This window comes from Symphalangus syndactylus, chromosome 8 (genome assembly GCF_028878055.3).
Source record: "Symphalangus syndactylus isolate Jambi chromosome 8, NHGRI_mSymSyn1-v2.1_pri, whole genome shotgun sequence".
NCBI classification, from domain to species: Eukaryota; Metazoa; Chordata; class Mammalia; order Primates; family Hylobatidae; genus Symphalangus; species Symphalangus syndactylus.
Genome location: NC_072430.2, coordinates 24,864,113 through 24,886,586, shown reverse-complemented (window position 1 = coordinate 24,886,586; position 22,474 = coordinate 24,864,113). Strand labels below are relative to the sequence as shown.

The following is a 22,474-nucleotide window of genomic DNA, read 5'->3' as shown; positions in this document are numbered from 1 at the left end:
CTTTAATGGGACCAGACTATTTGAAAGGAAGGAGAAGACATGGTTTAGAAGCTGCAGTGAGGAGCAAGGAACACATACCTCCTGCTTTTCAAGTACAGGGGATACAAGAAGTTAAAACAACAACAAAAAACCTTGAGAAGGCTGTAAGAGAAAGTATGGTTAGGGAACAGCCAGGTACCTGGGAAGACAAGCAGGTGAAGAGATTTTCAGAGAAGCAGTTGCAGTTACAGGTGAGTATAATCATAGTTCCAGAGAGCATCCTGAAACGATCTGAGAGGGAGAAGAGGTAGGGGATTAGGTCTTACTGAGAGATGTACATACACATTGTTGATAATTGATAACCTAGCAGTCTTGTGATTTTGGCTGTCACTCAGATAAACAAAGCTGGGAGATGTAGTGGGTTTAGCAGCCCCTGTCAGCCTCTTATGAAAGGTGGATATTCAGTTTACCTTAGTTTGTTGATGGCTTGAGTAGTGGTAAGAAATTATTAGGTAACTCGGTGGCCTTCTCTCCTCCTTGCATAGTTAGCCAGGAAAAGCTCATTTATTTTAGGGAGCTAAAATCTGAAATGTTGCTGTGGAGTTGAACTTTGTTAATGAATATTTTCATAACTTCTGTTTAATAGCACATAGTTCCAGGTTCTAAATCCCATTTTTAAAAAATGTATATATTTTATTTTATTTATTTTTTAAATACAAAGTCTCACTCTGTTGCCCGGTGTAGGGTACATTTTAGGGTCTCACTCTGTGCCCAGTCTAGTGGCGCACTCATAACTCACAGTAACCTTGAACTCTTGGGCTCCAGCAATTCTCTCATCTAGGCCTTCTGAGTAGCTGGGACTACAGGTACATGCCACCAGCCAGTATTCTTATTTTTTTCTTTGTAGAGACAGGATCTCACTACATTGCCCAGGCTGGTCTCAAACTCCTGAACTCTAGCAGTCTTCTTGCGTTGGCTTCCCAAAGTGCTGGGATCACAGGCATGAGCCACCGTGCCTGGCCTATAGATGTGTTCATGTTATATTTTCCTGAAGTATAGGTAGTAGGCATCCCAATTTGCATTCCATCAGATATATGTTGAGCGTGCATCAGATTCCATTTAGGGAGTTGCAAACATGCCACCTATGTTTTTTAGTTGCTCACATTCCAATGCAAGGGTTCTTAATGTTAAACTCCCTGAAAAGTTTGTGAATTTCTCCGTGTATATGTACTCTTGCTTTTTGTTTGGGTGTGTTAAGAGTTGGTGGGGGGGAGGGGAGGGTGCATAGGTTTTTATCAGATTCTCAAGGGGGTCTATTTAAGGACCACTGGTCTAATTAATAGGAGAGAAAGACATGTAAACTAATCATTGTAATACAGTGAAATCAGTGCCATCACAAAGCAAGATAAAAGAGGAACAGATTCATCTTGAAGGATGAGTTCATTAATTCCTAAACATTTATTTATTGAGGAACTTCGATGCAGTAGTATCTGTTATAGGTGATTTATACATTATTTGAAATACTTCAGTATCCTTTTTACATATATATTAATACTAATGTTTTATGGACTGAGATACATAGGTGAGGAAAGTTTAACTTTCTTCAAATCACGTAGGAGTAGATTCATATATGGGTCTATTTGATTGCAACATTCACTACCCCACTAGGGAGCCACTAAAGGGCTCATTGTGTCTTAGATTATGTTTGTGCTTTTAAACTTGGCAGTGACTTAATAAACTTGCTTTCACTTAAAAAAAAAAAAGTAAACTTGGCGGTGATGGAAATGGGCCTTTAAACTGCTTTTCGTGTTAATGGAATTTCTATGCACTTAAATATTTGAAATAATTTTAATCAATTTGTCTATTATATATGCTAGACTGTGCTTTTATGTTTAATTATGTTTTCATTTCATTTGAAAGACCCTTCTAGCTTGCTGTTTCTGGACCAAAAAAAAAATGACATCTATTATCAAATTAACTACCCTTTCTGGGGTCCAAGAAGAATCTGCCCTTTGCTATCTTCTCCAAGTTGATGAGTTCAGATTTTTATTGGACTGTGGCTGGGATGAGCACTTTTCTATGGATATTATTGATTCCCTGAGGAAGTAAGTTACATTTCGTAATTCTAGGTTTTTATTAAATCAACTTCTCTTTTCTGTACTGTAATACCATTTCGATGTGATAAATATTGCCTTTCTACACTAATTTATAGCAAAAACCAAAAGATCGAGACCATCCTGGCTAACATGGTGAAACCCCGTCTCTACTAAAAAATACAAAATAATTAGCCGGGCTTGGTGGCGGGCGCCTGTAGTCCCAGCTACTCGGGAGGCTGAGGCAGGAGAATGGTGTGAACCCGGGAGGCGGAGCTTGCAGTGAGCCGAGATCGCGCCAGTGCACTCCAGCCTGGGCAAAAGAGCAAGACTCCATCTCAAAAAAAAAAAAAAAAAAAGCTGGGACAAAAATCCGTTATAAGTATGTGGCCATATAAATATCCTCTCCTTAATAATTTCTGAAATTCTTCTTTTTTTTTCTTCTGTTATAAGTATGTGGCCATATAAATATCCTCTCCTTAATAATTTCTGAAATTCTTCTTTTTTTTTTCTTTTCTTTTCTTTTTTTTTTTTTTTTGAGATGGAGTTTCACTTTTGTTGCCCAAGCTGGAGTGCAGTGGCGTGCTTTTGGCTCACTGCAACTTCTGCCTCCAGGGTTCAAGTTATTCTCCTGCCTCAGCCTCCCAAGTAGCTGAGATTACAGGCATGCACCACTCGCCTGGCTAAGTTTTTGTATTTTTAGTAGAAACAGGGTTTTACCATGTTAGCCAGACTGGTCCCGAACTCCTGACCTCAGGTGATCCACCGACCTTGGCCTCCCAAAGTGCTGGGATTACAGGCCTGAGCCACCATGCCCAACCAATAATAATTTCTGAAATTCTAAGCTGAGTTCTTGAACTTAAATTAATAGTTTTCGATCAGGCGCAGTGGCTAACACTTGTAATCCCAGCACTTTGGGAGGCTGAGGTGGGCGTCTCACTTGAGGTCAGGAGTTCGAGACCAGCCTGACCAAGATGGTGAAATGCCATCTCTACTAAAATTACAAAAATCAGCTGGGCATGGTGGTGCATGCCTGTAATCCCAGTTACTCAGGAGGCTGAGGCAGGAGAATCACTTGAACCCGGGAGGCAGAGGTTGCGGTGAGCCAAGATCGCACCATTGCACTAGAGCCTGGGCAACAAGAGTGAAACTCCGTCTCAAAAAAAAAAAAAAAAGGAAAAGAGTTAAGTGAGGCTGGGTGCGGTGGCTCATGCCTGCAATCCCAGCACTTTGGGAGGTGGAGGAGGGCAGATCACCTGAGGTCAGGAGTTTAAGACCAGCCTGGCCAACATGGTGAAAGTGTGTATCTACTAAAAATAAAAAAATTAGCCAGGTGTGGTGGTGGACACCTGTAATCCCAGCTACTCCAGAGGCTAAGGCAGGAGAGTCGCTTGAGCTGGGCGGCAGAGGTCGCAGTGAGCCAAGGTTGCGCCAGTGCACTCCAGCCTGGGCAACAGAGCGAGACTACATCTCCAAAAAAATAAAAAAATAGTATGCAGGATAGCTATTAAAAATCAACTTACGGCTGGGCCTGGTGGCTCACCCCTGTAATCCCAGCACTTTGAGAGGCCGAGGCGGGCGGATCACCCGAGGTTGGGAGTTCGAGACCACCCTGACCAACATAGAGAAACCCCATCTCTACCAAAAATACAAAATAAGCTGGGAGTGGTGGCACATGCCTGTAATCCCAGCTACTCGAGAGGCTGAGGCAGGAGAATCGCTTGAACCCGGGAGGCAGAGGTTGTGGTGAGCCGGAGATTGTGCCATTGCACTCCAGCCTGAACAACAAGAGCAAAACTCCATCTAAAAAAAAAAAATCAACTTGTGGTGTCTACTGTTCTTTTTTGGTTTTGTTCTTGTTTTTACTTTTAGGCAGGGTCTCACTCTGTCACCCAGACTGGAGTGCAGTGGCATGATCTCATCAAGCTCAACCTCTTGTGCTCAAGTGATCCTCCCACGTCAGCCCCTCAAGTAGCTGGGACTATAGGCTCATGCCACCACCCCTGGCTTTTTTTTTTCTTTTTTTGTATTTTTTATAGAGAATGGTGCTTTGCCATGTTGCCCAGGCTAATCTTCAACTCCTGAGCTCAAACAATTTGCCTGCCTTGGCCTCCCTAAGTGCTGGGGATTACAGGTGTGTGCCATCACACCTGGCCTTCTTTTCTGTTGAAAATGTGTCTACACACCATATATTTAAGTGTACCTTATGCCACATTTTTTGTAGCTATGCAGAGCACAGGTAGTAATAACTGAAATTCATAAGTAATCATAATTTTAGCTCTTAGTTTTGCTCTTCTGCCCCAGCGTAGTCTTCAATCCAGAATTGGTGAATAATTTTGAATATTCTGTCTTTACCCTTAAAAAGATTCAAGAAGTAGTCCTTTGGATTGTGTTCTTGTAGGCATGTTCACCAGATTGATGCAGTGCTGTTGTCACACCCTGATCCTCTCCACCTTGGTGCCCTCCCGTATGCTGTCGGAAAGTTGGGTCTGAACTGTGCTATCTATGCAACCATTCCTGTTTATAAAATGGGACAGATGTTCATGTATGATCTTTATCAGGTAATTTAAGCAATTAAAAAAATTTTGTTAGCACTCCTTCAGTGATTGTTTTTCACCTTTATTTGTGTTATTCTTTTAGTCTCGACACAATACAGAAGATTTTACACTCTTTACATTAGATGATGTGGATGCAGCCTTTGATAAAATACAGCAGCTAAAATTCTCTCAGATTGTGAATTTGAAAGGTAAAAAGAATTTCCAGTAGTAAGTATTTAGACAAATGGGGTTTAACTTGCTGGAAAATACTGAGGAGAATTCAGAGAGAAAATTATAGGCATTATGGTCTGAAGAATAAAAAAATTAGCACATTCTGCCTTGATACAGAACTCTTAACTTCCATTTGAATTTTAAAATATTTCAGAATAAATGCTAACAAAATGTTAATAGCTCAGGCCTTTTCATATTTAACTTGGGAAAAACTCATTTAGTGTTTACTGTGTATAATAAACAAAAGATAATGTGGCCATTTCCTCCTCCTCAGAGCTTACAGTTAGACTGAGGCGACAAAGTAGCTGAGATGGCTAAATGTAGTGATTGGGGTAAATGAAGTGTTATGGCAGCAGAGTAGATAATGAATTCTAGCACTGGACATTAAAAAGTTTATTATTGAATTAGGTCAGGAAGTCCTATATTAAGTCTATATTTATCATCTACAGAGAGAATTGTATTAGATATTTTCATAGATATGAACCCTGGCGTTGATAAAATGGTGCAATAATGGACTCCGAAGATTTAGCCCAGGAATAACAACAGTCTCAACAGTTTTGCTTCTAGTTAATTTTTCTGCAGGATAAATTCTTTAGCACAATGAGATTTAAGTTATTCTGTTAGTTTAGAGGTTAGCAAAAATGGAAACATTTGATCATTGTATATACAAAATACACATTAAAATTTGCTAGTTCATACTAAATAATTTAATAGTGTACTAGCTTTTATATCTAATCTCTAGCCTTGTACTTATAAGCACAGATAACTCTACAAGATTACATAATAAAGTAACAAGAATGTTTTCCTGCAGTGAGGGAGTGGAGTAGCTGGGGGACAGGAGAGTGAAGCCTGCTTTCACTATATGCATTTTTACTTTTGAAATTTGTATTACTGCATATACAGTATTACCTATTAAAATATTATAGTTGAGAAGTAAATAACCTTTCTTTAGGGTTGTAAAACAAATCTGAGTATTGTTATCTTGTTGACATAGGTAAAGGACATGGCCTGTCTATCACACCTCTGCCAGCTGGTCATATGATAGGTGGAACAATATGGAAAATAGTCAAAGATGGAGAAGAAGAAATTGTTTATGCAGTTGACTTCAACCACAAGAGGGAGATGTAGGTATATCAAGAGAAAAGCTAAAGGAAATGCAATTGGTATTATTTTTTTCTTTGGAGAAAAAATAAGAAACACAGTTTTTGTTTTGGTTATCAGAAATTTAGAGCAACTTAAAAGCATCAAATAGGGAATGTTTTCAAAATTAATTACTTGCATAGTAGTGTGGTATAAGACATAAGAGATTTTAAAAATTTACAGGTTAAGTATACACTCTACAAAACAGATATCTCCCTGGAGATATTGCAAAGAGATGAATTTTTTACGTATCAAATTACATGTTCTTGACCTGCTATTTAACAAAACTTTGTGGATGGGTTGTTCTTTCGTTTTGTAACGTGATATGGTTTGGCTCTGTGTCCCCACCCAAATTTCATCTTGTAGCTCCCATAATTCCCACGTGTTGTGGGTGGGACCTGGTGGGAGATGATTGAATTATGGGGGCGGGTCTTTCCCATGCTGTTCTTGTGATAGTGAATGGGTTTCACGAGATCTGATAGTTTTAAAAACGGGAGTTGCCCTGCACGTAATGTAATTACCATCTAATATGACTGCCCTGTATGTTTAAAGTTAGTCCCTTTGAAAGGGAACTCAATTCTAGTTATGATTTTACACACTTCATCTGGCACTCAGAGCATTACTATATAATATTTTGGTGTTTAGTCTCTTACAGGCTTGTTTTGTTTTATCTGTACATTAAGTTCATAGCTAGTTTGTGTTACAATAGTCTCAGGATCTTTATATTAAGAAATATTTAAGACAAATTAGACTGAATTTTAGACACTTATAATCATAGATTAATGAGGAAAGGATGGCTATGTTGCAGGGCAAAAGAGTGAGGGTCGTGATCAACTCAGTATACCACTGGAGGCTATATGAGTAAACAGCAGTCTGTTCTCATAAATGCAGAATATCGGCAAACTGACAAACTGTGTCTGCCACCCAGAAGGAATGCTGAGGGCAGTCAGGCCTCAGGTGCAGGTGTTTCTTGTGATTAGGCACATCTGAAGCCTGTTAGCAGTAATGTGAACCTGTGATCAATTAAGCAGCTGACCAATCGTTACCTCCTCCTCCCTGCTGTTTCTACCCAATAAATATGAAGTGCTGTAGAAGCTCAAGTCTGCTTTCTTTGCTCACTAGAAGCAGGGAGCTCTCTTCTCCTGACCCCTTCCTTTAAAATAGTTACTTTTGTTTTAAGTTTTCATTTCTGCATTCATCCTCCTTCCTTCAGTCTCCTAGTAACCACAGCAAACTGTGGCATGGCTATTTGAGTAAATGGTATTGAAGGATTCAACCATTTTGGAAAAAAATCAATTTGTGTCTTTTTAATTATATAACAAAAGAAATTTCAGATGGATTAGAACTAAATAGAAATGAAGCAATATTGGTGAGTGTGATCTCTGATTTGGAAAAGACTTTGTAAGCATAAAAATAATGAACCAAGTTACAAAAGAAAAGTTTGTTAGATTTGACGACACACAGGTTCAAATGTCTGAAACAACAAATAAAAAAAAAATCAAAGTAGGAAAATATTTGCAGCAAGTTGCCCAAAAACTTACAACTTGCTGCAAAATATACCAGTTGCAAGATGGACAAAAGTTCTAAAGTCAAAAAGGTGAAAATTTAAATGATCTTTTTTTGTTAGATACCATTAAAATTATTATTATTCTTATTTATATTTTTATGTATTTTTTTGAGACAGAGTCTCACTCTGTTGCCGAGGCTGGAGGCACAATCACGGCTCACTGTAGTGTCGACCTTCCAGCTTCAAGCGATCCTCCCATTTTAGCCTCCCAAGTAGCTAAGTCTACACATGCGCTCTAACATGCCTGGCTGTTTTTGTATTTTTAGTAGAGATGAGGTTTTGCCATGTTGCCCAGGCTGGTCTTGAACTACTGGGTTCAAGTGATCTGCCCACCTCTGTCTCCCAAAGTGTTGCGATTATAGGCGTGAGCCACTGCACTAGTCCAAAATTATTTTTAAATGGTGATTTTCTTCTGGGAGTATGTAGAATTGGTCAGTCTTTTTGGTTGAACTTTTCTAGATAAGGTTAAATCTTTCAGGAAAGCCTTTTAGCAGTACTATGTATTACAGTAAATACATTTCTAGGAATGTGACCTAAAGAAACAATCAGAAATGCAATTGAAGCTTTTATAAAAAATGTTCTTTGAAAGATTATAATGGCAAAAATAAATGACCTAAATATCAGTAAAGGGAAAGGATCAAATACAGTGTAGACACAATAAAATGTTTTTATAACTGTTAAACATTTAGTTTAGAAAAAAATTTTTATGTCATGGGTAAAAATCAGGGTATAGAACTGAGTGTATAGGAATGTATATGGGATATCAGCTTTGTAAAATACATATGTATATCAGTACTTACCATAAGACAGGGCAAAAAGAAAAATAAAAAAAATACATATGTGCACAGAAAAACTTATATGGTTAGAAGGATGTACACCAAAATATTATGTCGGTTATCTCTGAGTAATGGTACCCTGGAAGATTTTTATTTTCTTCTTTATACTTTTTTGAAGTTACTAGATTTCTTATCAATGAGCATGTCTACTTTTATGGTTAGAGGAGGGAACACCTTATAAATGAAGCTGCTTATTTTTTAAGTAAGAGAAGCTATTATTGTTTGCTTGAAATGATATAAAATATTCCTCTTCTTAAACTTTTTTATAGCCATTTAAATGGATGTTCCCTGGAAATGCTAAGCAGGCCTTCCCTACTTATCACAGATTCATTCAATGCTACATATGTACAGCCTAGAAGAAAACAGAGAGATGAGCAGCTTCTGAGTATGTATTCTTTCATGTCATTATTATTATTATTATTTTGTAACTTTTTGTATATTTAGGGAATAGAAGTACATATAAGTACAGGTTTCTTTTTTTTTTTGAGACGGACTTTCGCTCTTTCATCCAGGCTGGAGTGAAGTGGCACGATCTCGGCTCACTGTAACTTCTGCCTCCCGGGTTCAAGTGATTCTCGTGCCTCAGCCTCCTGAGTAGCTGGGATTACAGGTGTGCACCACCACGTTCAGCTAGTTTTTGTATTTTTAGTGGAGACAGGGTTTCTCCATGTTGGCCAGGCCGGTCTCGAACTTCTGACCTCAGGTGATCCACCTGCCTTGGCCTCCCAAAGTGCTGGGATTACAGGCATAAGCCACCATGCCCGGCCACAAGTACAGGTTTCTTAATGCATATGTTGCACAGTGGTGAAGTCTGGCCTTTTACTTTATCTGTCCCCAGAATCATGAATGTTGTACCCAGTGTATAATGTCGTTTTTAAGGAGCTGTGGAAATGCATGGTAGTGGGAATGACTGTATACTGTTTAACACTTTTCTTGGTCATAAGAGATTGGTTAACTTTAGTATTTTTGAAAAAAATATTATGTGACCATCAGTTTTTGTATAAGAAGAAACTTAGCTGGTTTGAATTTAACTTTTGTGGAAGAGTATAAAGATTGGCTTCTTTTTGCCAGTCAGTACAGAGCTAGCTATCCCTGGCACTCACTGGCATATGTCTATATATAAAGACCTCATACAAATCTATTAGAAAAATACACTCTAAAAGAAAAATAAACAAAGAGCTAAGTGGACAAATGTGGGTACAAATAGTCCACTAATTTTGGGTGTTTTACACTCTAATATAGTAGGCCATTGCTGCTTGCTTCATCTTACATTCTTTTTTTTTTGTTTGTTTGAGATGGTGTCTTGCTCTGTTGCCCAGGCTGGAGTGCAGTGGCACAGTCTTGGCTCACTGCAACCTCCACCTCCCGGGTTGAAGTGATTCCTTCTGCCTCAACCTCCTGAGTAGCTGAGATTACAGGCATGTGCCACCATGCCCAGCTAATTTTTGTATTTTTAGTGGAGATGGGATTTTGCCATGTTGGCTAGGCTGGTCTTGAACTCCTGACCTCAGGTGATCCTCCTGCCTCAGTTTCCTAAAGTGTTGGGATTACAGGCATAAACCACTGCACCTGGCCTTATATTCTTTTTAAATAAGCTATATGGGATCTCAGCAGGGAAAATTGGATTCCATTTTTAAACATGTTTTCAACCATTGTTTTTAGTTCATCTACTTTAAAAGTATAACTATTAATAATATACTGTGTTGCACCAATTTTAAGAAGCTCAAGCTAGACACTGTGGTTCACACCTGACATTGTGGTCAGTGGTCAACACTTTGGGAGGCTGAGGCAAGAGAATGGCTTGAAGCTAGGAGTTCAAGACCAGCCTGGGTAACATAGTGAGACCCCTATCTCTATTTTTTTTTTTTGAGACTTAGTCTCGCCCTGTCTCCAGGCTGGAGTGCAGTAGCGCGATCTCGGCTCATTGCAACCTCCACTTCCTGGGTTCAAGTGATTCTCCTGCCTCAGCCTTCCGAGTAGCTGGGATTACAGGCATGCACAACCATGCCTGGCTAATTTTTTGTATTTTTAGTAGAGATGGGGTTTCACCATGTTGGCCAGGATGGTCTTGATCTCTTGACCTCGTGATCTGCCTGCCTTGGCCTCCCAGAGTGCTGGGATTATAGGTGTGAGCCGCCACGCCCGGCCGAGACCCCCATCTCTACAAAAAAAAAAAAAAAAAATTTGCCAGGCATGGTGGTACAGGCCCGTAGTTCTAGCTGCTTGGGAGGCTGGGGTAGGAGGATTGCTTGAGGCCAGGAGGTTGAGGCTGCAGTGAGCTATGATCACACCACTGCACTCCAGCCTAGGTGACAGAGCAAGACCCTGTCTCCACAAACAAACAAACTAAAAAACAAAAAAAGTAGCAGCTCTTTAATTCTTATTTTTGCTAGAGTTCAGTTTTACCACATATTTCCAAGGGGACTTTCATCTAGAGCAAGGAAATCCATAAAGATATACTTGTTGGAAGGGAATATGATCTATATTTTATTCTATAGGCATACATACATACAAACTATGTATCGTACATAGTTGGCCCTCTGTAGCTGCTGTTCCACTTCTGAGGATTCAACTAACTGTGGATTGAAAATATTTGAAAAAACAATAAAAGAAGATAATGCAATAATTTAAAAAATATAAGTAAAAAAATACAGTGTAACAACCATTTACATAGCATTTACATTGTATTAGATATTATAAGCAATCTAGAGATGATTTAAAGTATATAGGAGGATGTATGTAGGTTATATGCAGATATATATTTTTTTGAGACAAAGTCTTTCTCTGTTGTACATGCTGGAGTGTAGTGGCACAATCGCGACTCTCTTCAGCCTCAAACTCCTGGGCTCAAGCAGTCTCCCTCTAGCTTCCCACATAGCTAAGACCACAGACGTGTGCCACCATGCCCGGCTAATTTTTTTATTTTTATAGAGATGTGATCTCCCTATGTTGTCCAGGCTGGTCTTGAACTCCTGGACTCAAGCCATCCTCCTGCCTTGACTTCCCAAAGTGCTGGGATTACAGGTGTGAGCCATTGCGCCTGGCCACCATTTTATTTGAGGGACCTGGGCATCTGATGGTTTTGGTATTTGTGGGGGTCCTGGGGCCAGTACCCATGGATACTGAGAGATGGCTGTATATATAATTATGTGAGTGCATATATGTATGTATATAAATTTGGGAATTAATCATAACAGAGTTCATTGGGGTGGATAGGCGAGACCAGGGTAGCCCGGAAACACCAGGCTGGTTACATTTGGCCTGGTCATACAATTTTCTCAGTGATACACACACCATTTTCTATGTGTATTGTGATGTATAAAGTGTTGAGGACTACTGATTTATAATTTTTCAATGAGGAAAGATTGAGAGTTAATGACACTGAATATATGAAGAGATATTCAACAGAATCAAAAGCATTTGTAATGACCTGAACAAAATTCCTTCATTTTGTACCTGGCCTAGTAGTTGCTTATTTGTAAATTATAGTCTTTCTAATAAAAACAGAGACAAAATTATCTTTACTTTTGTAGCATAGTATTGTTACGTTCTATAGGGATTTTACATTCTTGTTTTCTAGCAAATGTCCTGGAAACACTTCGAGGTGATGGAAATGTGTTAATAGCAGTGGACACAGCAGGCAGAGTTTTGGAACTTGCTCAACTTCTTGATCAGATTTGGAGGACTAAAGATGCAGGATTGGGTGTTTACTCATTGGCACTCCTAAATAATGTCAGTTACAATGTGGTGGAATTTTCTAAGTCTCAGGTTTGTTCTCATGTTGTCACTTGTAATAAAGAAGTTTGCCACAGTGATTGGATCTGTGGAAGTGGGTGTCTTAAATGTTTTTTGGATTTTATTTTTCTCTTGAAGAGATTGTTAATAATGATGATAACTTGCCATTAACCATTTACTGTTCTGTGTGCTTTAAATGTGTTGTTTCATTTAATCCCTATTTATTCTATTAAGTAGTTTCTGTTATGTCCCTGTTTTAAAGATTAGGCAAATTACTTCCCTTCTAACTCTTAGTATCCCGGTCTGTAAACTGTAAAATGGGGACAAAAATAGCCCCTACCTCATAGCATATGCATGTTAGAATTCATTCATTGTTCTTTCTTTTTTTTTGTTTGTTTTTTTGAGACGGAGTCTTGCTCTGTCGCCCAGGCTGGATGGAGTGCAGTGGCATGATCTCAGCTCACTGCAAGCTCCGCATCCCAGGTTCACACCATTCTCCTGCCTTAGCCTCCCGAGTAGCTGGGACTACAGGTGCCCACCACCACGCCTGGCTAATTTTTGTATTTTTAGTAGAGACGGGGTTTCACTGTGTTAGCCAGGATTGTTCTTTCTTTTAAATAAGCTTTTTGCCTTGAAATAGCAATTTCTGGGAGTAAGATTTTCATTTAGAATATATACCTTGCCTTTTCAAAAAGATTTAAGGTGATCAATACGTGAAATATAATGCAAAATTGGGTTTTTTGGGGATGAAAATGAGGGTGGGATAAGCTAATGGGAAATGGAAGCAGAAAATAAGCTGCTTGTCAAAACAGTGCAAATTTAAGCAATCAGTGGGGGGTAAAAGATAGAACTTGAATTCCCTGACTATTAGAGAATATATTGAAGTTATAATATAGTATTTCTAATTATTGTCATCTTTCCCCCCATATTAGGTAGAATGGATGAGTGATAAATTGATGAGATGTTTTGAAGACAAAAGAAATAATCCGTTTCAGTTTCGCCATCTCTCTTTATGTCATGGTCTTTCTGACTTGGCCCGAGTACCTAGCCCTAAAGTTGTACTTGCCAGCCAACCTGACCTGGAATGTGGATTTTCAAGGGATCTCTTTATTCAGTGGTGTCAGGACCCTAAAAACTCAATCATTCTAACTTACAGAACTACTCCTGGGACTTTAGCACGTTTCCTAATTGATAATCCTTCTGAAAAAATTACAGAAATAGAGGTAAGCACTCGTATGTGAACTTTATCTTAAAACTGTTTGGGGGATACATTGTGCATAATGTATAAAAAATAGTGACCAAAACTAAATCTTGAAGTTCTTTTAGGATTTTTATCAGAATTACTCTTTTTTTTTTTTTTTTTGAGACAGAGTCTTGCTCTGTCACCCAGGCTGGAGTGCAGTGGCGTGATCTCGGCTCACTGCAAGCTCCGCCTCCCGGGTTTACACCATTCTTCTGCCTCAGCCTCCCAAATAGCTGGGACCATAGGCGCCCACCACCATGCCCAGCTAATTTTTTTGTATTTTTAGTAGAGACGGGGTTTCACTGTGTTAGCCAGGATGGTCTTGATCTCCTGACCACGTGATCCGCCTGCCTCGGCCTCCCAAAGTGCTGGGATTACAGGCGTGAGCCACTGCGCCCGGCCCCCAGAATTACTCTTGAGAGCCAGGAGTGGTGATGTGTGCTGTAGTACCAGCTACTCGGGAGGCTGAGGTGGAAGGATCACTCGAGCCCAGGAATCTGAGGTCAGCCTGGGCAACATGCCAAGACCCACCCCCCATCTCTTAAAAAAAATTACTGTAGAAGAGAGCCTTTAATAGCACAAATTTCAGAGTTCCTTAACTGGAGGTTCTCGTTCTTCTTTGAGATGGGGTCTTGCTTTGTTACCCAGTCTAGAGTGCAGTGGTACTATCATAGTTCCGTGCAGCCTCAAACTCCTGGGCTTAAAGGATCCTCCTCCCTCAGCCTCCCAAGTAGCTGGAACCACAGACATGTGCCACCATGCCTGGCTATTTTTTTATTTTTATTTTTTGGAGAGACATTGTCTCATTATGTTGCCATGGGTGGTCTCAAAAGAAATTCTCATTCTTAAACTTTTCCGTGGTACCCTCTAGTTTACCCAGAGGGTAAGCATATACAATGTTTTCTCGATCTGTGAAAGGTTCCTTTCCTGTCTCTTGCTTAATTTAAATCAGACTCTTTCCTAAACACGTTCTTTATCCTGTAGCCCTCTGAAGTAATTACTCTTTCTTTCAGTGTTTCATGTACTTTGAATGGAGTACATGTCTTCCTTGTTCTGTATTGCAGCTTCCTAGCTACTTATCTTCCATTTGCAGTTTTTGCCTTCAGACCTGCTGATATGCTGACCTCTCCTGATATGCTGACCCCTAAATGTTTCTGACATTTAATGATCTCTTGGTCATTCTGTTACTCATTCATCATTTGACCCTGATTCACAGTCTTCCTGTCCACTTGTGTTCAGGACTTTATTCTCATTGACCTTAGCATCCATGTGTATGATCTGTCCAGTTCTTCTCAGTTACTTGACACCTTATTTCTTAATCTTTTCCTTCATCTTACCTCAGACATCCATTCCTGCTGTCATGCTGTCTGCTTCTGTGGTCATGCCTGTAACCTTCTTATGGCTGAACAGTTTCCAGATCTCCATCTCAAGCATATCATTCTGAATTTACAGCTGACTTTCCCTATTATTCCCATGATAATAACTCTTCGGTTCCATTGGGACTTTCAGTTCATGAACCTCACCTTTTACAGTCCGTCATCCTTCCAGCCTTAAACTCAGTGGTCCACAATTAATCAAAATTTTGCAAATACATTTAACTCTCCTATACTTCTGTTTTAGTTGCCTGGAAAGGCTTTGACTTTACTTAAACCATTTGCTTGGTTTGTGCCTGTACTTAAGCAGCTTTATGTTTCTGAAGTTAAACACTATGGTGTAGACAGATTTGTTTTCACATTCATAACTTCACATCTCAAAAGGGGACGACCCTACACCAGTACTCAGCATTCAGTAGGATGTTCCCTTTCTCACGGTAAGGTAATTTTATATCTTCTTTCTCCTCAAACATCCTACATCTCACTCTCAGCCTTCATTCATAGCACATGATCTTGTCTCAAACTTAATGTAGAAGTCGAAGCAGTGAGTCAGGAATTCCTTTATCTTTCTGCCACTAAATGTACTAACTTGATTCTGCATCTGCATTTGCTGCTGCCTTATATCTCCTGCTATGGGAACAAGATGATTAGCTCAATAACCAGTATACCCAAAGATCATTTGCTTAATAACCAGCCCATCAAATCTATTGATTTTTCAAAATTAGTATATCATTAAAGTTTGTAGCAATTGATATAGTGGGATGGTTAATAACTGCCAGAGTTGTACAAAGGTTTAGGTGACTAAACCTTAACATAAAGCTGTGACAAACCTTAACATAAAGCAGTATCATAAAGCTGCTTCTCATTTTGTCTTTGTAGCACTCATATAATTATTTAATTAGAGACAGACTCTCACTCTGTCACCCAGCCTGGAGTGCAGTGGCGCCATCATAGCTCACTGTTCCCTCAAACTCTTAGGCTCAAGCTGTCCCTACCCCACCCCCTAACCCACTCCACCTTCCCAAGTGCTGGGATTATACACCTGGCCCTTAGCGGTCATTTTAAGGAAAGTTTAGTTTGTTAAAAGCTATGTGGTACGGATATCTGTCTGCCAACTCTACCTAAGAAAACCATAACATCAGTAACTAAAATCTGAGATATATGTACTATAATTATAGAATTGTTGAGCAAGAATTCTGAGCAAGTATAGCAAAGTAAAATGGTGTCTTTGCGGTTATTTAGTAGCTTAGAAATACAAGATTAAAAGAACTCAGAAATACTTGAAACAATTTCATCAGATAGGAAATACTGAATTTGAAAATTTTAATTACTAGAAATTCAATTAGGTCTAATAAACCATTTGAGGAATTAGTAAAAGAAAAATGGTTTAAGTTTGGAAAAAAATAGACAATGATGTTTAGAAGCATGCTAAAGAAATGAGAAACAGCCAAAACATCAAATGTTAAGTTTTTGATCTTTTTAATAACTAATGCTGATGCTCAGGGACCTTTTCTTGCTCACCTTCTTAGCGATAGTTCTTTTGCAGTTATCCCTCCTATCTTCATTATCTAGCAGTTTTCCCTCTACTTGATCACATCCAAAACAATTTTTATTCTTCCCCTACTCCCAGTACTGTTCTGTCTTATCTCAGAGAATGCAGCACTTGCCACATATTCAAGCCAAAAATTTGGAAGTTTAAAAAATGTTCACTGAAGTGTAATATGTACCGAAACCTACGTGAAGTGTATAGCATGATGAACTTTTACAAATTGAATGCACCTGTCTAGCCTGTACCCTGATCGAGAAATAGAATATTTCTGTGGCATGTTGGGCAGAGCCAACTAAGGTAAAAAATAGAAATGGTAAAAAAAAGGAAATAGAGGGCTGGGCGTGGTGGCTCACGCCTGTAATCCCAGCACTTTGGGAGGCAGAGGTGGGTGGATCACGAGGTCAGGAGTTTGAGACCAGCCCGGCCAACAGAGTGAAACCCTGTCTCTACTAAAAATACCAAAAATTAGCCTGGCGTGGTGGTGGGCACCTATAATCCCAGCTACTTGGGAGGCTGAGGCAGGAGAATCGCTTAAACCTGAGAGGTGGAGGTTGCAGTGAGCCAGGATCGCGCCACTGCACTCCAACCTGGGTGACAGAGCGAGACTCCATCTCAAAAAACAAACAAAAATACATACAGTTCACTATCTTAACCATTTTTATGTGTACAGTACAGTAGTGTTAACTATATGTACATTGTTGTATGACAGATCTCTAAAACTTTTTCATGTAGCAAAACTGAAACTCTGTAGCTATTGGATAACAACTCCCAGAGAGATCTTTTAAACATTCATCATTTCATGTCATTCACTTGCTTAAATGGCTCCAAAGCCTTCCTTCTTCTCTTTCAATAAAATCCATGCTACTTACGCAGGCTTCTTAGATCCCACATGATCTAATCCCCACCTACCTTGTGACCTTAGCTTATTCCACTTTCTCTATGCCCTACAGTGCATCAGAATCTTTGTACTAGCTGTTCTTCTGCCTATAGTGTTCTTTCCTGGCTTTGTGCGTGGCTGGCTCCTGGTCATTCAGGTCTCAGGTTAAACCTGAGGCCTACCCCCTCAGGTAGGCCTTTGACTACAGATTTAAAATACCTGCCTGGTTTAGCTGCCCATCATCTTACTTGAATTATTTTTCTTAGCACTCATCACCATCTGATGTATTTCTTTTTTGTTGTCTTCCTCTTCCCACCATCAACTAGAATATGAATTCCATGAGAAAAAGGCCCTTGTTTTTTGGTATCCCTAGCACCCAGAACTGTGCCTGACATATTGGAGGTCTTCAGTGAGTGCATTGGTTGAATTCATGAATAATCAAAAAAGTGAATATGGAATAAACTAGATTTCTGATTGTGTTAGATAAGAAAAGTTTACCAAGTATGGTATTTTTTCATTTATATCTAATGCCCTTCTAAGTCAAGTCTTACTCATTTAGAAAGAGCAAAAATGAACAATGAAGGATTGATAGGTTGGAGTAGATATGGATTAGAAAAAGGAGTAAGTTGGAGGTAATACAGTGAAGGAGTAGGAAGAAAAATATTTTCGAGTTGGTTATTCTAGAAATCTGGTTCTGAATAAGCCATTAATCTTACATATTTTAAATGAAAAATAAGATGGAGAGAAAAATTTATTATAGCAACAGGCATAAACTAAATCACAGAGGTAAATACTTTGTTAAAGATTATTGGTGGGTAAAAGGCATCTGTGTAGGTTGCTGTTTTTAAAAAAAACCCACTATTTTCTGAATGAAACTTATTTTCAAATAAGTTATTAGGCAAATGTGAGATGCCAGATATAAACATGTATTTATTTTTTTTATTTTAACCTTTTATTTTTTTGAGACAGGATCATATCATTCCCTGTCACCCAGGCTGGAGTGCAGTTGCATGATCATAGCTCACTGCAGTCTTGAACTCTTGGGCTCAAGCACACCTCCTGCTTAAGCCTCCCAAGCAGTTCGCGCTGCAGGCATGTGCCGCCATGCCCAGCTAATTTAAAAAAAATGTTTATAGAGATGGGAACTTGCTATGTTGCCCAAGCTGGTCTTGAACTACTGGCCTCAAACAGTTCTCCCACCTTGGCCTCCCGAAGTGCGAGTATTATGGGTGTGAGCCACTGCTCCTGGCCTTAAACATGTAAATCACCCATTTATTTTATACGTGAAAATAATCTGAATCGGTTTAATTTTTTTGTTGTTACTTGTCTCCCCTCCCCTTACCCCACTGGGCAGCCCCTGAACTAGAATAGTTTCAGAGAGATTCCCCTTTTTCCATTACTTTTAATTTTGAAAAAATTTCAAACAGGAAAGTTACAAAAATATTATACCCAGATTCCCCAATTGTCAACATTTCACTGGATTTGCTTTATCACTTATATACACATAGACATAATATTACTTTTTCTGAACCATTTGAAGAAAAATTGCAAATATTTCATCATTATCTCTAAATATTGCCAGTGTGTGTTACCTAAAAACAAGGTCCATCTCCAGCAAAACCATGTTACATCCATTGAAATCAGGAAGTCAACAACGATACCATCCTACCATTTCACCCATTGACCCCATTCAGCATTCACCTTTTACCGATGACCACAATGTCCTTTATAATTACCCTTTCCTTTTTTGTCCAGGTTCCCATCTGTGACTACATACTGCGTTTAATTGTCATAACTGTTGACATTTTTGAAGCATATATATTCTTATATTCTGGTTTTTTTTTTTTTTCTTATTGATGTACTAATACCTGGTTTTTATTTTATTTTTTTAAAGAGATGGGAGCAAGGTGTGGTGGCATGTGGCTGTAGTCCCGGCTATTGAGGCAAGAGGATTGCTTGAGCCTAGGAGTTTGAGGCAAGCCTGGGCAATATAGCAAGGTCTCTTCTCAAAAAAAAAAAAAAAATATATATATATATATGTATACATATATATATACATATATATATAGACAGAGAGAGAGAGTGCGCATGCGCGCAAGCACGAGAGAGAGATGGAACCAAATTATCACATATTCCACATATCCTGAGACTTGTATTTTCACTTGAGTCCTTCTTGAACAATGTAAGAAGATATAGGTCTACCTTACGTGGTACCTGGTATATTATAAACAGTTAAATGTTTTTGGATAAATAAATGAAAGCTTTTTAGTAATTTTATAATAGTACATTGTATATGTGTACTGTGATTATTTAATCTAGTGGTTCTCAAAAGTGTGGTTTGAGGACCCCTGGGAGTCCCTGAGACCCTTTCAGGGAGTCCACAAAGCCAAAACTATTTTTCATAATACTGGTAAGATGATATTGGCCTTTTACTGTGCCTACATTTATACTGATGAGTAAGATCAGTGGTGCATAAAGTGCTTACACCTTGGCCTAAAACTCCACTAGTAGTCACTGCGTTTTTCATCACCGTACACTTGTCATTAAAAAAAAAAAAAAAAGCTAGTTTCACTTAAGATGTCCTTGAGAGGCTGGGCGTCATGGCTCATGCCTATTCCTAACACTTTGGGAGGCTAAGGTGGGAAGCTCACCTGAGGCCAGGAGTTTCAGAGCAGCCTGGGCAACATAGCAAGACTCTGCCTCTACAAAGTATAAAGGTATATTAAACAAAAGAAATTTGAAAGAGAATGTTTTTGAGGGGCCAGACATACTGGCCTATGCTTGTAATCCCAGCACTTTGGGAGGCTGAGGTGAGAGGATTGCTTGAGGCCAGGAGTTTGAGACCAGTCTGGGCAGCATAGCGAGACCGTCTCTACAAAAAAGAAAAAAGTCCTTGAGGGAATAGTAAAAGTTACTAATATTACTAAGTTCTTTCAGTAAAAGTTTTTTTACTTTTTTTGAGACAAGTCTTGCTCTGTCGCCCAGGCTGGAGTGCAGTGGTACAATCTCAGCTCACTGCAACCTCCACCTCCTGGGTTCAAGCGATTCTCCTGCTTCAGCCTCCTGAGTAGCTGGGACTACAGGTATGTGCCATCACTCCTGGCTAATTTTTTGTATTTTTAGTACAGACATTGTTTCACCATGTTAACCAGGATGGTCTTGATCTCCTGACCTTGTGATCCATCCGCCTCAGCATCCCAAAGTGCTGGGATCACAGGCATGAGTCACTGCGCCTGGCCTAGTAGAAGATTTTTAAAAATAATTTGGGTGACAAGATGGGAAGTATTAATAAAGAACTTGCGTTGTACAATGGCTGTCTCCAAGAAAAACACTTATATGTTTGAGTCGTGAGTTAAACTAGCCACTTTTTTCTGGGAACACCTTTTTTTGGTTGTTTTTTTTTTGTTTCTTGTTTTTGAGACGGAGCCTCGCTCTGTCGCCAGGCTGGAGTGCTTGGCTCACGGCAACCTCCATTTCCCGGGTTCAAGCGATTCTCCCGTCTCAGCCTCCCAAGTAGCTGAGACTACAGGTGTGTGCCACCATGCCCAGCTAATTTTTTTTTTCATATTTTTAGTAGAGATGGGGTTTCACTATGTTGGCCAGGCTGGTCTTGAACTCCTGACCTCAGGTGATCCACCTGCCTTGGCCTCCCAAAGTGTTGGGATTACAGGCGTGAGTCACTGCACCAGGCCCTGTTTTGTGTGTGTGTGTGTTTTTTTTTTTTTTTGAGTTTGGGTCTCTGTTGCCCAGGTTGGAGTGCAGAGGCACAGTCATGGCTCACCACAGCCTTTAACTTCTGGGTTCATGTGACCCTCCTGCCTCAGCCTTCCTACCAGCTAGGACTACGGGTGTGTTTCACCACATTCGTAATTTTTAATTCTTTTTTGTAGAGACTGGGTCTTGCTACATTGCCCATAGTGGTCTCGAACTGGCCTCAAGCAATCCTCTCACTCCGACTCCCAAAGTGCTAGAATTACAGGCATGAATCACTGTGCCTAGTCTGGAACACCATGTTTATGTGAAATAATGACAGGGTTATTCAGATTTGGGTGTTTGGCAGACATTTTCTTGAAAATTAATACATTGAGCCTGTCACTCTAAAGAAAACAATTGACAGCATTTGTTGGCTTAAATCTGATAAAATTCTAATTTTCAAATGAAAATTTAGAATTTTGGAAATCTTATACCCAGCACTGTGAGACTGACAACTTAAACTGAAAAGACTTCTGATAAGATTGGTGGTGATATTTGCAAATGTTATTTAAAAAATATTGTCAACATTTGTAAGATCTGGATAACTTGGTGAACTAGTATTTTCCAAATAACCAATTAATTATGTGACAACAAATGCACAAATTAAAAGATCCATTCAAAATTTAAAATACAGGCTGGGCACAGTGGCTCATGCCTGTGATCCCAGCATGTTGGGAGGCTGAGGCAGGAGGATGGCTTCAGTTCAGGAGTTCAAGACTAGTCTGGATAACATAGCGAGACCTTGTCTCCACAAAAAATAAAAAATTAGCTGGGCATGGTGGTGCACATCTGTGGTCCCAGCTATTCAGGAGTCTGGGAGGTAGAAGGGTTGCTTGAACCCGGGAGTTCAAGGCTGCAGTGAGCGGTGATCATGCCACTGCACTCATCGTAGGCAACAGAGTGAGACCCTGTCTCAAAACAAACAAAAAAAACCCACAGAGGGTAAGATACATTAAAAAAAAAAAAAAAATTTAACGCAACAGAGTACAGAAAGTCAATTGGTATGGTTTCAGGTTCTGCATTAAAATTAACCTTTAAGAAACTATCACTTTCTGAGTTTTAATGTAGTATCAAAGAATAATATCCATGAAAGAACTATTTACATATTTTTCCCTTTCCAACTATACATGTGTATAAGCCTGGATTTTCTTCATATACTTTAACCAAAACAACATATTGCAAGAGAGTGAATGGAGAAGCAAATGTGAGAATCCAGCTGTCTTCTGTTGAGCTAGACATTAAAGAGATTTGCAAAAATATAGAATAATGCTGCAGGCCAGTTGCGGTGGCTCGTGCCTGTAATCCCAGCACTTTGAGAGGCTGAGGAGGGCAGATTGCTTGACTCAGGAGTTTGAGACCAGCTTGGGCAACACGTCAAGACCCGGTCTCTACAAAAAAAAATACAAAAATTAGCTGGGAGTGGTGGGTGGCAGAAGTGGGAGGATCGCTTGAGGCCGGAAGATTGAGCTGCAGTGAGCTATAATTGCACCACTGCACTCCAGCCTGGGCAATGGAGCAAGACCCTGTCTCAAAAAAAATAAAATAATGCCGTTCTTCCCAC

General features: G+C 39.5%; 1 protein-coding gene across 14 annotated transcripts in view; it reads left to right on the top strand.

Annotated features, from left to right (window-relative positions):
• CPSF2 (cleavage and polyadenylation specific factor 2) overlaps positions 1 to 22,474 on the top strand; it is a 42,981-nt gene that overhangs the window by 7,517 nt on the left and 12,990 nt on the right. For all 14 annotated transcript variants that reach the window (XM_063643968.1, XM_063643969.1, XM_063643961.1 and 11 more), the window contains 7 exons: positions 1,900 to 2,084; positions 4,474 to 4,633; positions 4,713 to 4,818; positions 5,835 to 5,964; positions 8,653 to 8,768; positions 11,964 to 12,151; positions 13,051 to 13,341. In XM_063643968.1, the coding sequence (XP_063500038.1) occupies positions 1,936 to 2,084; positions 4,474 to 4,633; positions 4,713 to 4,818; positions 5,835 to 5,964; positions 8,653 to 8,768; positions 11,964 to 12,151; positions 13,051 to 13,341 (1,140 nt within the window). In that variant the 5' untranslated portion in view covers positions 1,900 to 1,935. The remainder of the gene's footprint in view (positions 1 to 1,899; positions 2,085 to 4,473; positions 4,634 to 4,712; positions 4,819 to 5,834; positions 5,965 to 8,652; positions 8,769 to 11,963; positions 12,152 to 13,050; positions 13,342 to 22,474) is intronic.